Consider the following 16595-nt stretch of genomic DNA (forward strand, 5'->3'; position numbering starts at 1 on the left):
TCTCTCTCTCTCTGCCCCTACCCCACTACACTCTGTCTCTGTCTCAAAAATAAACATTTAAAAATAAATAAATAAATATAATATTCTTAGGTAAACAACTTGAGTTTTTCAAGAACAGCACGAGCCTGCTTTGGATTCTGTCTCTCCCTCTCTCTCTGCCCCTCCCCTGCTCATGTACTATCTCTGTCTCTCAAAAATAAACATTAAAAAAAAAATGACAGAGTGAGAGAGAGACAGAGCCTGAAGTGGGGCTCGGACTCACGGACTGTGAGATCATGACCTGAGCTGAAGTCAGACGCTTAACCAACTGAGCCAACCAGGCGCCGCAAAAAAAAGCACTTTTAAAAACAATAAATCCTCACAGTGGTTTTTTTGAATGAAGGATAATATGAGTTCTATTTTTTTCTATATCTATTTTCTATATTTTTGAAATATTCTAAATATACAAAAACTTTCTAATTAGAAAAACAATGAAACATTTTTAAATACATAAAATGTACAAAAATAAGGCAGTAGTATTGCTGTAAATGATTTAATACACATATTTTAAAAGAAAATGAGAAAAACTCTCTGAACCAAATGGAATAGACTCTAAGATAAACTGAATAAAAACACTGAAGTATAGAATAGTGTGTTGGGGCGCCTGGGTGGCTCAGTCGGTTAAGCGTCCGACTTCGGCTCAGGTCATGATCTCACAGTTTGTGAACTTGAGCCCCGTGTCGGGCTCTGTGCTGACAGTTTAGAGCCTGGAGCCTGCTTCGAATTCTGTGTCTCCCTTTCTCTCTGCTCCTCCCCCGCTCATGCTCTGCCTCTCTCTCTCTCCTTCAAAAAAAAAAAAAAAAAAAAAAATTAATAGTGTGTAAGTTATACTACTTTATGTGTAAAAAAAAAAGAGAGGAAGGTGAGAACTTTAAGAATATATATTCATATTCTTGTCTATTTGTATAAAGTATCTCTGGAAGCATACACAAGAACTTATTAATTATTCCTGAAAAGGGAAACCAGGTAGTTGATCAGGTGAAAGGAAGACTTTTTTTGTGTGTGTTTTTTGAAGTTTAAACTATGTGAATACATTACCTGCTCCCAAAAGGGAATAAAGGTTTAAAATTAAATAAATAAGGAATACAAAGTTGCATTTAGAAATATAATCTCAATCTCAGAAATATAAATTACTAAATACACACACATACACACATATTTCGTATGAACATTAAAACTCCTTTAAAAAGAGGCACAAATAGAAGATCTTTCCTATCCAACTTCACAGAGAAAGCAAGAATTACAGCTTTAGTTTCTTCTTCTAATGGGAAAATGTTTAATTATATTTTATGCTTACTGAAACTTAGAAAATCATAAAAGTATAAAAAATTATTCATAATACCATCACCCAAAGATTGCCATTTTTGCTACTCATTTTAATTAATGGGAACAGTCCATTTCTAACTACATATCAAAGATTCCTCACTATACCTATGCTATTTTGTCCAAAATGAAATGTGTTAAGTGTAAAATACACATTGGATTGTGAAGACAATACAAAAAAAGAATATAAGGTATCTCATGAAAAGTTTTTATACTGAACGATAATATTTTGGGTATATACTGGATTGAATAAAATATAGTTCTAAAATAATTTCAAGTTTCTTTTAATATGGTTACTACAATTTTAAATTATCTGTATAACAACTCACATTATACTTCTATTAGACAGAACTGCACTATACTATTTTACATTCAGATCTCTAAAATTCTTCCCAGAGTATTCACTGACAGCTTCAATGCCCAGGTGACACTGTAAGGAAAAAACTTCCACCATGGGAGGCAACAGCCACATTTACACATGAAGCTTGTTGAAGTAGGAAAAATGAATTTTCGAATCATGAAAATGATATAAACTTCCACTATATCTAGCCTTTTTTTCTCAAGGGTACAGGGATAAGTTTGAAATTGAATTTTTTTTAAGTTTACTTATTTGTTTTGAGAGAGAGAGAGCGAGCCTGTCCATGTCTAGGGAAGGGGGAGAGAGTGCCCCTTGAGAAAATCCCAAGCAGGCTCTGCACTGACAGTGCAGATGTGGGGCTCAAGCTCACAAACTGTGAGATCATGACCTGAACCAAAATCAAGAGTGGGACACTTAGGGGTGCCTGGGTGGCTTGGGTGGTTGAATGACTGACTCTTGATTTCACCTCAGGTCATGATCTCACAGTGCATGATTCGAGCCCCACACTGGGCTTTGTGCTGATACTGCAGAGTCTGCCTGGGATTCTCTCTCTCTCTCTGTTCCTCCCCACACCCTGTGTGCCCTCTCTCAAAATAAATAAATAAACTTAATTTTTTTTTTTTTTAAAGAGTGGGACACTTAACCAACTGAGCCACCTAGATGCCCCTGAAATTGTATCCTTTTTTTTTTTTTTTAACCTCTCTTCAGAAATTCTATCTTTAAATTCTCTCAAGGTCCTATTTGAAAATCTGACTCTCATTTTTTGTTGAAAATTATCTCCAAGATTTCTCTGTATTCTTAATTTCCACTCTCTATTCCCTCAACCCGTTCTCAAAGATATTTAGTAGGAAGGAATAGGGTAAAGCTGACCTAAAAAGGATGAAAAAAACCCCTAAGACAATAGTCACAAATGTACGAAGTATTCAAGTATCCATAATACTTACTTCAGTTGTCTGTTTAATTCTTCAACATAATTCTTCTGGTCTAATATGGCAGCAATTTGAACATTCCTAAAGATGGGGAAAAGTAGTTTTGTGTCAGTTGAAAAGGTGTTCAATGGATGACCAAACAAGTATCTACATCACCTAAAAGTGTTGTAAAACATAATGGCAAAAAAATTATCTTGCCTTCATTTTTAAAAATTTTTTTAACGTTTTTATTAATTTTTTGAAGAGATAAGGTGTGAGCAGAGGAGGGGCGGAGAGAAAGGGAGACACAGAATCTGAAGCAGGCTACAGGCTCTGAGCCGTCAGCACAGAGCCTAACATGCGGCTCCAACCCACAAACCCCGAGATCATTTAAGTTGGATGCTCAACAGACTGAGCTACCCAGGCACCCCACATTATCTTACTTTTAAAATAAAATTCAACATTTTTACATTAAGGAGGCAGTAAACAGTGTACTAATTATAACCTTTATTAAATCTAGTATTAAGAAGTAATCTATTTAACAATACCATTAAAAAATATATTTAAGAATTCTTTTTGCATCAGGGCTCCTGTTAGGCTCAGTCAGTTAAGCGCTGACTTCCACTCAGGTCATGATCTGGCAGTTCATGAGTTCTGGCCCCTTGTCAGGCTCTGTGCTGACAGCTCAGAGCCTGGAGCCTGCTTCAGATTCTGTGTCTTCCTCACTCTCTGCCCCTCCCCCACTCATGCCCAGTCTCTCTCTCTCTCTCTCTCTCTCTCAAAAATAAAATAAACATTAAAAAAAAAAAAAAAGACGGGGTGCCTGGGTGGCTCAGTTGGTTAAGCGTCCAACTTCAGCTCAGGTCATGATCTCACGGTTCCTGTGTTTGAGCCCACATGGAGCTCTGTGCTGACAACTCAGAGCCTAGAGTCTGCTTCGGATTCTGTGTCTCCCTCTCTCTCTCCCCCACTCATTCTCTCTCTCTGTCTCAAAAATAAATATAATGTTAAAAAAAATTTTTTTTAAGAATTTCTTTTGCATCAGTATATTTTTTATTGAAATATACTTGATATAACTATAAATTTAAGGTGTACATATTATTTTGATACATTTGTGATAGGACTCCAACTGTAGCAATAATTAGCACAGCTATTATGCTACATAGTTATCCTTTCTCTAAGCTGTAATGAGTGTATTTTAAATTTAAACACTGGATCTTGAAATGAACCAGCATTTGTAAACTTGTGAATAAGTTTTCATCTCTTTTACCACAAAAAACAGCTGATTATTAAAATAGGTCTCAAGAACAGGTGTGACCAAAAGTCATAACCTTGTATTAAAGCCTCCTTCTAAGTGATTTTTGCTTTGTGAAATTTTTATATGGAAGCAAAACAAAATAAAGCAGGAACCATGCACAAAAAAGTAAATAAAAACTACATTATCAGTAGATGGACCCCATGGTGATTTGTAAAGAGCTCCATAGAAAATACAACATGTGAAATAACTTAGGAAAATCGTACCTTTCTTTATTTCCAATATCTTCTTCATTCTTTAAATACATGGAAAAATCAATCACTCCAACCTAAAGTAAATAATGTTATTTTTATTTAAAGGGGAGAAATGTTAGAAGTACATTTAACATGCAACTGAATTTCACTCTTAAGTTTCCTTTCATGTTTAATAGCACTGTTTACAATTTAGAGTTGTAAACTGGATCCAAGAGGAACAGCACAAACTAAAAACTCTCTGCATTTGGTTTTGGTCACTTTCACTTACTTGTGAGTCTAAATCTTCTCCCTTTACACAGAGATTAGCATCTATCACATTCAGGCCAACCAGCAGCCCAACAATCACTGCTCCTTCTTCTTCCATCATTAGTGCATGATACTCATAAAATTCACTGTGGAAATCAAAATAAAAAGCTTAAAACACAAATTTCTTTCAAACATAAATTTAAAATCTCAGCCCAGTAATATAAACATGAAATCCATACAAATTAGGTCTCTTCAAATCAGCTTTTCTAGATGTGAATAACAAACATTTTGAAATATTAGTGTCTATATAGACAACGCAAAAGAATGGGAAAGAGAAAAGAGAAAAAAGAATTTTAAGACAGAGAAAGAAAAGAGAAGCAAAGAAATATATATCAAAAGAAAAAGGCATCACTGAGGTCTGGAATGTCCGTGACTCTCAGAAGACATAGTGACTATTACTGATCTGATTACAATACTTGTCAGAGTTGACTTTTCAAGCCTAGGATTTATTAAGAGTCTTGGGACAAATACTAAGGTAGGTAATGATATATGAAACATTTCAAAGCCCATGTTCAAATCAACATTTGATAAGTACATTGCAAGTGTTCTTAATAATCATCAACTAAAGATACTTATGGATATCTATATGCTAAAAAATGTTCAAACAAAGGACTTGTGAAAGAAATAGGACAATCTAAAAACTAAGACTTGACAATTACGTATTCATGGAACTAATTACCATGGTCTCATGCCTTCCTCAAGAAGTCCCATTTACAGTATTTAATCACTTTCATTGACCTTCAGAATATTATTGAGAAATTGCTGATGCTTAAAGTATGGTCATTCTCATTTAACAAATGGGAAAAACCAAGATGTATAACCAGAGTCATAAGTAAAACCAAAAATGACCAGATTTGGGGCACCTGGGTAGCTCAGTTGGTTAAGCATCCAACTCTTGATTTTGGCTTATGTCATGATCTCACAGTTCGTGAGATAAAGCTCCACATCGGGGCTCCATGCTGACAGTGTGGAGTCTACTTGGGATTCTCACTCTCCTCCCTCTCTCCCCCTCCCCCTGCTCATACACAGTCTCTTTCTCTCTTTCAAAATAAATAAACATTAAAAAAGAAATGACCAGATTCTCCAAAACATTAGAGAGGCACTCCAAGAGAAGAAGTGCAAATGGAGGGACAGCCATGGGCTGCTCCCTTTGACAACTGATTATCTTACTTTGAAATTTTCAAAGTCTGCTTAAAAATATATGGCCTTCGGGGCACCTGGGTGGCTCAGTCAGTTGAGCATCCGACTTTGGCTCAGGTCATGGTCTCGCAGTCCACGGGTTCGAGCCCCGCGTCGGGCTCTGTGCTGAGAGCTCAGAGCCTGGAGCCTGCTTTGGATTCTTTGTCTCCTTCTGTTTTAGCCCCTCCCCCACTCATTCTCTCTCTCCCTCTCTCTCTGTCAAAAATAAACATTAAAAAAAATTTTTTTTTTAAATATATGGCCTTCAATTTAAACTGACAGTTTAAAAAGTGCCCACAACACAGGTGAAACAGTAGTTTAGTATGTAAAAAGAAACCTCTTGAATTAAAGTTCCAAATCCCAATACGAATTTTTATTCATAGAATTAACTCTAATTTAGAAAAAAAATGAAACTAACTTACAAATATAACACATAAATAAATTTCCTGCTTATCAGCCAAAACAAAGCTTATGGTATTCATTTTTTAGGCTAGTTCCTGATCCGTGTTATGTCCTTACCATGATTTTCTCTCTCACGTTGCTCTTCTTTTATTTTATACCATCTTATTGTATTTGTGTCTCCTTTTGTACCACATCTTTAATTCTCTTTGGAAAATAGGATATAAATGAAATTTTTTAAATGAAAATGAACATGATATAATGGTATGGTACTAACCTTAGGAGATCCCTTTGAATAATTAAGCAACGCAGGTAATCAGCCATTTTTTTTTGCATGAGGGCTAATCGAAGCCATGCTCTTGCACGACCCAGGGGGGTCCTAAAAAGCAAAACGAACTGGTCAGAAAACTGCTCCAACCCTTATAGAATATGTAGTCTATTATACTATTTCTGTTGAGGTACATATTAATAAATAAAAACTGCAATTTATCATGGTTTCATCTTTGTGTCTACAGTTTTAAGCTAGCTCTTTGAGCATGCAATCTAATCCCTGGGAGCTATTTAAGTCTCTTTGGTAAACCTGCACCTGCAAGACATCTAGGTAACATTTTATGCCTTAGAAGAAAGGACTCTGAATAGTGAGGCTATTTCTGTAAGAAATATTTTGTCCAAACAGACCTAACCCTCTAAAGATGAATATGCAAGGAGCTCCTGGCTGGCTTAATCAGTACAGGTAGTTCAAGAGTAGTTCAAGAGCCACACTGGGCATAGAGGTTACTTAAAAAATAGTAATAATAATAATAATAATAATAATAATAAAAGATGAATATACAAAATGCATCAAATAAGGCAGTATAATGCCTTCAAAAAGTAACTGACATTATGGGATGCCTGGGTGGCTCAGTCAGTTGAGCATCCGATTCTTGATTTCAGCTCAGGTCATGATCTCAGGGTTCATGAGTTCAAGCCTCACATTCAGCTCTGCACTGACAGTGAGGAGCCTGCTTGAAATTCTTTCTCTGCCCCTCCCCTTCACACATGCTCTTTCCCTCTCAAAAATAAACATTAAAAAACAAAAGTAACTGACATCATATCTGAATTTTAAAAATCATAACAAAGAAGGCACTGAGCTTAAAAAAAAAAAAAAAAAGAAGGCACTGAGCTGGTAATTAATTAAAGAGAAATCACCAGGCTGCTTGTTATTTTTCAAATGTTTCTCTATCCAGTTGTCCATAAAAAATTCAATCTCACACATCTTATCCAAGTTCTATCATTTAGTAAAAGTAAAAGCAAATTTTACAGAATATGTATGGTTTCTTAAAGAGAAAGATATCATTCACACTTTTATGTTTTCTTATACAAAGAATGTTTCAGCAGGTATTATGGGAGGAAAACTAATCTTCACAACAAAGAGCTAATGAGATTTTTATGGTGTAGCATTTTAATGAATAACATTCTTCAGAAAACATTTTTTACTCTTGTAGAGTTAGGCTTTTTAAAAACAATATGAACATGTATTTTCATATTAAAATAACCAAATTGTGTATTTCTAAGATTTTATTTTTAAATACTCTACACCCAATGTGGGGCATGAACTCACAACCCCAAGATCAAGAGCCAGCCAGGCACCCCTGTTTATACTTCTCTTTTTGAGACTTATAATTCCCTTTTTCTTCTATCTTTGCTGAAAATCACTATCCTTCTTAATATATCATTATAAGATACATCAAGTGTGAACATCACTTGCTATTTAACTCTAAAACCTGAGTCTGAGGGGCACCAGGCTGGCTCGGTTGATACAGCATGTGACTCTTGATCTCAGCATGAGTTCAAGCCCCACACTGAGTATAGAGATTACTTACAAAAAATAATAATGATAATAAATAAGAATAAAAATAAAAACTGAGTTTGAATCCTCACTCTGCCATGTATTAACTATAACTTCTCTGACCTTTATTTTTCACATCTATGTAATTATTATAATAATCTCTACCCTGTAAGACTGAAGTAAGCGCTAAATGAGACAAATCATGGAAAACAATCATTTTATTACCCTGATACAGTGCTTAATAAACAGTAGCCATTTACTTTATCATTCAATTAACTACAACTTGGAAATATTTGGATGTTGTGTTAACAGCCAGAAAACACTACCATATTCCCTGTAACATGTAAAACTCTCAATTATAAAGCTAAGAGAAAGTACACTGATAATCTGACAGAAAATGCAACGTTTACAACATTATATATTTGTTTGGTGAAATGGGCACATGACACTATACATCCCAATTTTCAGAGAAAGAAAAGTAATTTGCACCAGTCCCATATATATAAATGTCTTATATGAGAATTCAAATCTCCTGAGCCTATGCCCTGGATTTAACCTAAATCCGGCTTCAGAAAATAGTTACTTGCTGCCAACTAGCTTACTCCTGCAAACTAGCTTAACACTCAGGAAACAGAAATGCATAATTGACACATCTTATTTTAAAGGGACCTACAGTTTCCTGCAATATAATGCAGAATTGAAGTCACAGAATAAAGGAGTGAATACAGTGATAGGGTATAAATGGAAAAGCAGTTAGTTCTTACTGAAGGGGCTAAAACAGGGGGCGCCTGGGTGGCTCACTTAAGTGTCAGACTTTGGTTCAGGTCATGATCTCATGGATCATGGGTTCGAGCCCCACATCAGGCTCTGTGCTAACAGCTCAGAGCTTGGAGCCTGCTTTGGATTCTGTGTCTCCCCCTTTCTCTCTGCCCCTCTCCGACTTGCGCTCTGTCTCTCTCTCAAAAATAAACCTTAAAAAAAACCGAAGAGGCTAAGAGAAAGTTCATAAAGGAAATGAAATTTGAGCTAAGCCATATAGAAAGAATAGAATTTTATTAGGAGAGAATGCAAAAAGGCTACTTACAGCTAAGAGAAGATAATAGAGTGTAAGGTACTTTTAAGAAACAGTAAATATTCTTTTGTGGTCAGAAATGAACAAGTAATAAGATTACTTACTTGAGACCAGGTAAATCCCGGACACTGGCTCCTATTTCCTCTGCTTCTGGGTACAGCTTTTCCACCAGTTCCAAGGGGCCCCAGATAGTTTTGTTATAACTCAAAAATGATTTTCTTACTGAAAAAAAACAGTACATATAATGCATACAATTTCAACATATAAAATTGTAATAACTTCCTTTTAAATATTTAGTTTCAACGTTTCTAACTTAATACACAATTATTCAAAGACCTTTCCTCTCTTATCACTACACAGCCCTACTGATCAGAAACCTATTTATCAGGATCCTGATATTTTTTCCTTATCAGAAATATGCATCTTGGCCATTCTTCCCTATGAGAAATATGCAGGCAGGTAATTAAAGTAAAAAAATAACTGGGATTATTCTTTACCAGTACCAAAATAAAGAAGTTTGGCAGCCCTAGCAGGGTGATCTTTATCAGCTTATTAAATAAACCAAAGACAAATAAGTAGTTATTTTACTTTTAATATAAAAGGTGTGAGAATTGGGTAATATAAAACCATGAAATCACTACATATTTCTTTCTTAGTACTGACCAGATCTCCTGCAGATCAAGGGTGATTATCATATGCACTAACCAAGGACAATCACCAAGATAAGCAATTTTTCCTTTCGGGGGAAAAAATCAGCACAAAGTAGCTTCACATTGATTCATCAAGACAAGCCTATGACTGTTAGGACATGCCTCCTGATATTTTGTGAAGTAAAGGCAAATAAATTCAGAAAAGAGTTTAGGTATACCTGGATGGCTTAGTGGGTTAAGCATGAGAATCTTGATTTCAGCCCAGATCATGATCTCACAGTTCCACGACAGCTCTGCACTGACAGTGTGGAACCTGCTTGGGATCCTCTCTCTCCCTCTCTCTCTGCCCCTCCCCGGCTTGCTCTCTTTCTCTCCCTCACTCTCTCTCAAAAATAAATTAACTAAAAAAAAAAAAAAAAAAAAGGAAAGAAAAGTTTAAAATTTAACTATTTGGCCATCATTTTGCAAATTCCATTTCTGCAGCATGGGAGAAAATAAAGGTTTTTGTCACTGCTATTTTTTTTAAATAAAAGTTTATCGAAAAGCAAATTAAAGCTCAAGTGCCTTGGGTGGCTCAGTTGGTTAAGTGTCCGACATGGGCTCAGGTCATGATCTCGCAGTTTATGGGTTGGAGCCCTGGGTCAAGCTCTGTGCTGTCAGCTCAGAGCCTGGAACCTGCTTGGGATTCTGTGCCTCCCTCTCTCGCTCTCTGCCCCTCCCCCACTCATGCTCCAACTCTCTCTCTCAAAACTAAATAAACATTTAAAAAAACAATTCTTTTTAAACTCAAGGTGTTAGATCAGATTGGTGGCTTCTTGATGTATTGAAAGAAGTATTTAGAGACTGATAATGTTAAGAGTAGGAAAAAATATGATGTTTGATAAATCAGTGAAGGCTTCATAGAGGCCAGTTGCCTATATCCTTTGACCCAGTAATTCTACTCCTAGGAATCCTATCCTAAAGAGAGCAAGTATACAAACACACGTACCCAACAATGTACTTACAGTACAATTTTTTTAACTTTATTTATTTTGAGAGAGAGAGAGAACATACAAGTGGGGAAGGGTCAGAAAGAGAGGGAAGGAGAGAGAGTCCCAAGCAGGCTCCACGATGTCAGTGCAAAGCCCAACATGGGGCTCAAACCCATGAACTGTGAGATCTGTGAGACCTGAGCCAAAATCAAAAGTCATAAGCTTAACCACCTGAGCCACCCAGGAGCCCCAACACAATATTAATAGTAAAAAATTGGAAGCAACCTAAGGGTACACTAAGAGGAGGACAGTTAATTAAGTTATGGTATACATATACTATGAAACTTTATAGAGCCATTAAAAATGTGATAAAGAGCTCTATGTAAATGGAAAGATCTCCAAACCATATCACCAATCTTTTAAAACAAAGTCACAGAATAATACTTATAGCATAATTCTATATACAGTAAAAGAAAAAAAAAAACAGAAAAGAGCTAGAACAATGACAAGGAATAGACAAGGAAGAGAATGAAGGAAACAGTTTTTGTTCTATGTGCTTCTATGTTGTTTGGTTCATGTACAAAAAGAGTAGATTTCACTATTCTTTACACAATTTTTAAGAATTACTTTGTTTTCAGAGCACCTGGGTGGCTCAGTGGGTTGAACATCCGACTGTTGGTTTCAGCTCAGGTCAAGATCTCAATTTGTGAGATCAAGCCCTGCATGGAGCCCTGGGACTCTGTCTCTCCCTCTCTCTCTGCCCCTCCCACCGCATGCACCTGTGTGCACACTCTCTCTCTCTCTCAAAATACATAAAATTTTAAAAAATTACTTCATCCTCAATTGAAGAAAAAGTGGAATCTAAAAAAAACAAAATAAAAACCAGAACAGAGTGGTGGTTGCCAGAGGCAGAGAGTGGAGGCAAAGGAAATGGGTAAAGGTAGTCAAAAGGTATAAACTTCCAGTTATAAAATAAGTAAGCCATAAGGATGTAATGTACAGCATGATGACTACAATAATACTGTCATATATTTGAAAGTTGCTAAGAGAGTAAATATTAAAAGTTCATCAAAAGAAAAAAATTGTAACTATGTATGGTGATGGATATCACCATATTGTGGTGATCATTTCACAATACATAAAAATATCATATTATGCTGTATACCTGAAAATAATGAAAAATATCATATGTTGTATACCTGAAAATAATGTTAATTATATCTCAATAAAAATTTTTAATTAAAAAAAGAAGTTAGTACTTTAATAACATCACATAGAGTCTCAAATTTCGATGTCAAGGCTCCTTCTCAATTTTATGTAAACCTCTTCTGCTGTTGACATTGATCCTCACTTTCCTGCCCCTTAGTCAGAACTTCTAGGTCTGCCCAACTTAACCAGGTTCATACTATACCAATAAGGAACCAGGCAAGCTTCTTTTGCATTATAATAGTCACTTGGGTATAAACTTTTACTCACAGAGCCCCTACACAGCTGATCAAAAGAAGTAGAGACCAAAACTACCAACAACTGTTAATGCAATAAGTAAAAGAATAGTTATTACACAATGTATATTAAATAACTAAATATAATATAAACATTTCACAAGTAACAATAAATTCAACTGTGTAGAAGAATACAATATCCACTATTATCATCATTTCCAGGGAACACTCACATTTCTACGATAACCCAATCCAGAAGAAAATCTTTCTAGATCTCTTCCAGGGTCCCAAGGAGGTTTATATTTCAACAATCAACTATTTTTTAAAAAAATTTTTTAATGTCTATTTTTGAGAGAGAGACAGCATGAGTGGGGAAGAGGCAGAGAGAGAGGGAGACACAGAATCTGAAGCAGGGTCCAGGCTGAGCTGTCAGCACAGAGCCCAACATGGGGCTTGAACTGACCTACCACAAGATCATGACCTGAGCCTAACTGGGACTCTTAACCGACTGAGCCACCCAGATGCCCCAACAATCAACTATTTTAATGTATTTGTTCAATAGGACTGAAAGTAGTAATAAGACTTCATATTGGGATCACTAAGCTTAATTTTTTTTTTAATTTTAACATTGTTTTAAGCTTAAAATTTTTTAAATAACTCTATAATTCCCCTAGAAAACAAATCACTTCAGAATATGTTGGGGGGGGGGAGGAAATGGAAAATGTTTTTACAAAACACTAAGTAGGCATCTTTTTTTTTTTTTTTTTTTTTTTTGAGAGAGAATGAGCAGAGCAGGGCAGGGCCAGAAAGAGGTAGAGAGAGATTCCCAAACAGGCTCCATTGTGGGCTCGATCTAATGAACCAGAGCCAAAACCAAGAGTCAGACGCTTAACCAAATGAGACACCAAGGAGCCCCTACGTAGGCACTTTCCGAAGACAACTTATTTAAGAAAACATAAAGCAGTGGGCTGTTTTCTCCCAAAACCAACCCACCCAGTATTTTTCAAATGTAAAGTAACAATAATTATGGCCTCAACAAATATCACATTTTCCAGGATGTTTAAGATGGAACAAGGGGATTATAAGTTAATTAGTTTTTTTTTTTTAATCTCATGATACCTTTAAGACCATGTTTCAGACAATGTTCCATAACAACAAAGAACTGCTGCAAGGGGGGATAGTCAGAATCCAAAGTGCGGCCAAAGCTCAGAGCAGATTCAATGAGTCCTTTGATACTCAACTTAGCCATGTTTAACAAGTTTGCTCTCTCTACAGCTGTGGGGTCTTTTGTAGCTGAAAGCACAAGAAAGGAGTCCATCATCATTTGCAAGACATGACATTGAAAAACATATAAACCCTTTCATTCTGCTGTAAAATGAACAATGCTGTTTCTCTCTGGTTGACAAATTAGTCTCCCTAACTAACCCACACTTTCTCTTTTTGTCTCTCACACACACCACAGAACATTACCATGCCTACCCAAGACACAGTTTATGGATTATTCTCAAGACCGTGCAAATTTGTTATTTTCTGGTATTTATTTTACTTTTTGTGGTACCTCTTCAGGGAGAATGAATTTTGATTTTTTTTTTTTTTTAATGACTTCTGGAGCTAAGATTGGAGTAATAACATATTTAAGAGTCTCATGCAAAAGGTGGACAGCAGTAGTCCAAGGATGAATCTCAAGGCAAAAAATGTTCAGAACTGGCAATAAAAGGCAATTACAATTTTAAAATTACAGTATCATCTATAAATATGACAGGTAAATAAAAACAACTGGACAAATAAGGGGATACAGGCAAAGCCATTCAATTCTTTCATTTTAGCCCTCTTTCCACCTTGTTTTTTCATTGCTACTGTAGTTCTGTATTTCAGGACTCCTTTATTTTCCCAGAGGAAATAAAAGCAGAGTCCTTATTTCACATTTAAGTTCCCTGCCCTTCCACACAGCTGATTCAGTCAAAAACTAAGTTAACAGATACATTAAAAAAAAAAAAAAACTGATTTTTAATTGATATTTTCATATCACAAAACTCTTTTTCTTCCCCACAAATTTTATTCTTAATTTAGAAATTCAGATGTTTCCCCCTATTCTCACCACTGTTGTGACAGGCAGGAATATTTACAGCCAACACAGATGACAACATTAAGTGCAGAAAAATGAAAGCACTTAGTATAACCTTTCATAATCTCTGGCAAATCTACTAGTCCAAGTGAACCAAGTGTCCGTTCCTCCTCTATTGAACAAAAGTCCAGGGTTTCCAATGATCCAGTATTCAAGTTCTGAGCTAAGGGTGAAACCTGAGTCAGAATTCTAAGCAACTAAAAATGCAAAGACCCACAACAGCTATGACCAAGCTAACTGGTGGAAAATCTGCACACACATCATTCCTTCAAATCTGCATCGTGGTATGATTCCCTCATTTTTCGGAAACCACTTGATGTTTCATAATCTGTACCAATTCTCATTTTTCTTAACAGTGTGGATCACGATCCGTAACTTGTGAAGGGACAAGCAGACAAAAGGCGCCTTTACAGCTGCTCCGAGGCAGGTCCATGCTCCGCGCCCGCAGCTTCCTCGCCCGGGAGCCTTTACACGCCGACCGCGCCCCGCCTGGGCTCGAAGATGTGTCCGGCTCTTCGCAGCCCCAACAAGGCCAAGGGCCAGTCCCCTCGTCTCGCCCGGGCCCAGAGTCCCCTCCCTGCCTCCCTGCAGTAAGGCTGCCCAAAGGGCTCGGGGCGCCCCAGGTTCCCCACGGAGGGCTCACCCGGGGTCCTGCGCGGCATCGCTGCACCTCTCCCGCCCTTGGCGTCGGGCACCCAAGCCAAAACCTGAGACGCGTCTTCCCTCCGCCACCCCCAAACCTGAAAAGTCATCGCCCGTCCGCGGCTGTTCCACCGACCCGGGAGCGGCCCCCTGGCCGACCCTGGCTTCGCCCCTTGGAAGTCGTCAGACAAGGAGCCCTCGGCCATTAGGCCCTAGAACCCGGGCGGGGTCGGGAGGCAACAAGGGGCGGCCGCGCGTTGCCATGGCGATCCCCGGCACCCCCGAGTCCCCGGCTGCCCCCGCCCTGGTCCAGGCCCGGACTCGGGCCCCAGTGGCGACCCGAGGCTTCGGTGCCTATCACCACGGGTCCTCCTCGCCCGGCCGCGTCCTAGGACGGAGAGCCCAGGGTCCGCTCTCGGTCCGCTCCCCTTACCCATGGCGGCGACGGCGGCGCGGTCTCGGGCGGGGACGCCCTGGGCCCCGCCAGCAGATTCCTTCAGGCGCGCGGCGGCCGCCACGGCGTCTGCCACCAGGCCTGCCGCGGCCCACAGCGCTCCCGGCGGCGGGAGGACGCCCGGGCGGTCCCGCGGCGCCGCGAGTGGGGGGCCGCGGGGCCTGCAACCGGCGGGAGAGAAACCCGCCCTCGCCAGGCCTCCTCGCGTCCAGTCGGACCGGAAGGAGAAGGGAGAGGAGCGTGAAGGTGACCTCGCGTGTGAGGAGCCTGAGGCTGGTCACCGGCCGGACCACCAGTCTCTCACCCGGGGGCTTCGCTGGCGCGCTGGGGCCGCTTTGCCAAAGGGTGCGAGCCACGTGCAAACGTTTTCATCCACACGGGGGCGGGGTTCATCTGACACACCTGACCGCTTCCCTTCACTCTTCTCAAACTTAGGGGAGCAGAAGAATTTAGAAAATCTGAAGCAGTTAACAGTAGGCAGAAATCTGCTGCAACTAAGCAGCCCCAAAACGACTTTTAAACTAGTAAATACACCGGCAGGGGTAAGGGCCACACTAATCAAGGGACAGAGGTATAGAGATAAAGCTACCTGTTTCTCATGTAAAGGGGCACCTGGGTGGCTCAGTCGGTTAGGTATCCGACCTTGGCTCAGGTCATGCTTTCACTGCAAGTTCACGCCCCGCATCGGGATCTATCCTGATCGCTCAGAGCCTGGAGCCTGCTTCAGATTCTGTCTTCCTTGCTCTCTGCCCCTGCCGTGTTCACACTCTGTCTCTCTCACAAAAATAAACTCAAAAAAAAAAATTTTGTTAAGAGGAAAAAAAACGCACATGGGCACATGACGGTAGGTTAAGCCTGGGAAACTTAAGCTATTACCTAGTTAGATCAGCAATTGTTAAGACAGTGGCGGAGCCAGAAAGACCGAGAAATTTCATGAAAATGGGGCTCTGTCTCTTCAACACCTTGGCCAGTATAGTTCTGTTATGTTTATTTCTTTTGGTTTTTAATTTTTTTTACTGTGAGATAATCATACATAGAGAAAAAAGTATAAAACATATATGCAGTGTCAGGAGCAAGCTATAAAGGTACAAACACGAGTTGTGTTTTTCCACAATGTCAGCCTTATTCAGTCATAAAACAAGATTAACATAATTATAAAACAAGTTCAGGATTCTGAACTCAATGACATTTCACCACGTGATTAAACTGGGGTTTACAAGTCACACAACAAAAGATAACACAGCCAGTAGGAAGTTAACAAACCAAACCAGAAGTCTGTGGGTGTGCAGTTGAGATAAAGCCTCAGTCTTGTTGGGTCACCTCTTAATATTTACATATTATGTTCAAGCACTGAAGGATCTCAGTTTTGTTCTGAGATCCATCAGGCAGA

The 16595-nt window shown here is 38.6% G+C and overlaps 1 protein-coding gene across 8 annotated transcripts in view; it reads right to left on the bottom strand.

The window, feature by feature from the left end:
• RUFY2 (RUN and FYVE domain containing 2) overlaps positions 1 to 15551 on the bottom strand; it is a 48653-nt gene extending 33102 nt beyond the window's left edge. For 3 of the 8 annotated variants that reach the window (XM_019444339.2, XM_019444344.2, XM_019444343.2), the window contains exons 1-7: positions 14753 to 15178; positions 13104 to 13277; positions 9026 to 9143; positions 6299 to 6400; positions 4406 to 4529; positions 4150 to 4211; positions 2665 to 2730 (exon numbers count right to left, since the gene is read on the bottom strand). In XM_019444339.2, the coding sequence (XP_019299884.1) occupies positions 2665 to 2730; positions 4150 to 4211; positions 4406 to 4529; positions 6299 to 6400; positions 9026 to 9143; positions 13104 to 13277; positions 14753 to 14957 (851 nt within the window). In that variant the 5' untranslated portion in view covers positions 14958 to 15178. The other 5 variants (XM_019444340.2, XM_019444338.2, XM_019444341.2 and 2 more) reach the window with 5 other exon arrangements.
• Between the last annotated feature and the right edge of the window lie 1044 nt (positions 15552 to 16595).

Source organism: Panthera pardus, unplaced genomic scaffold, assembly GCF_024362965.1.
Source record: "Panthera pardus isolate Hobbes unplaced genomic scaffold, ASM2436296v1 HiC_scaffold_22, whole genome shotgun sequence".
Lineage (NCBI taxonomy): Eukaryota > Metazoa > Chordata > Mammalia > Carnivora > Felidae > Panthera > Panthera pardus.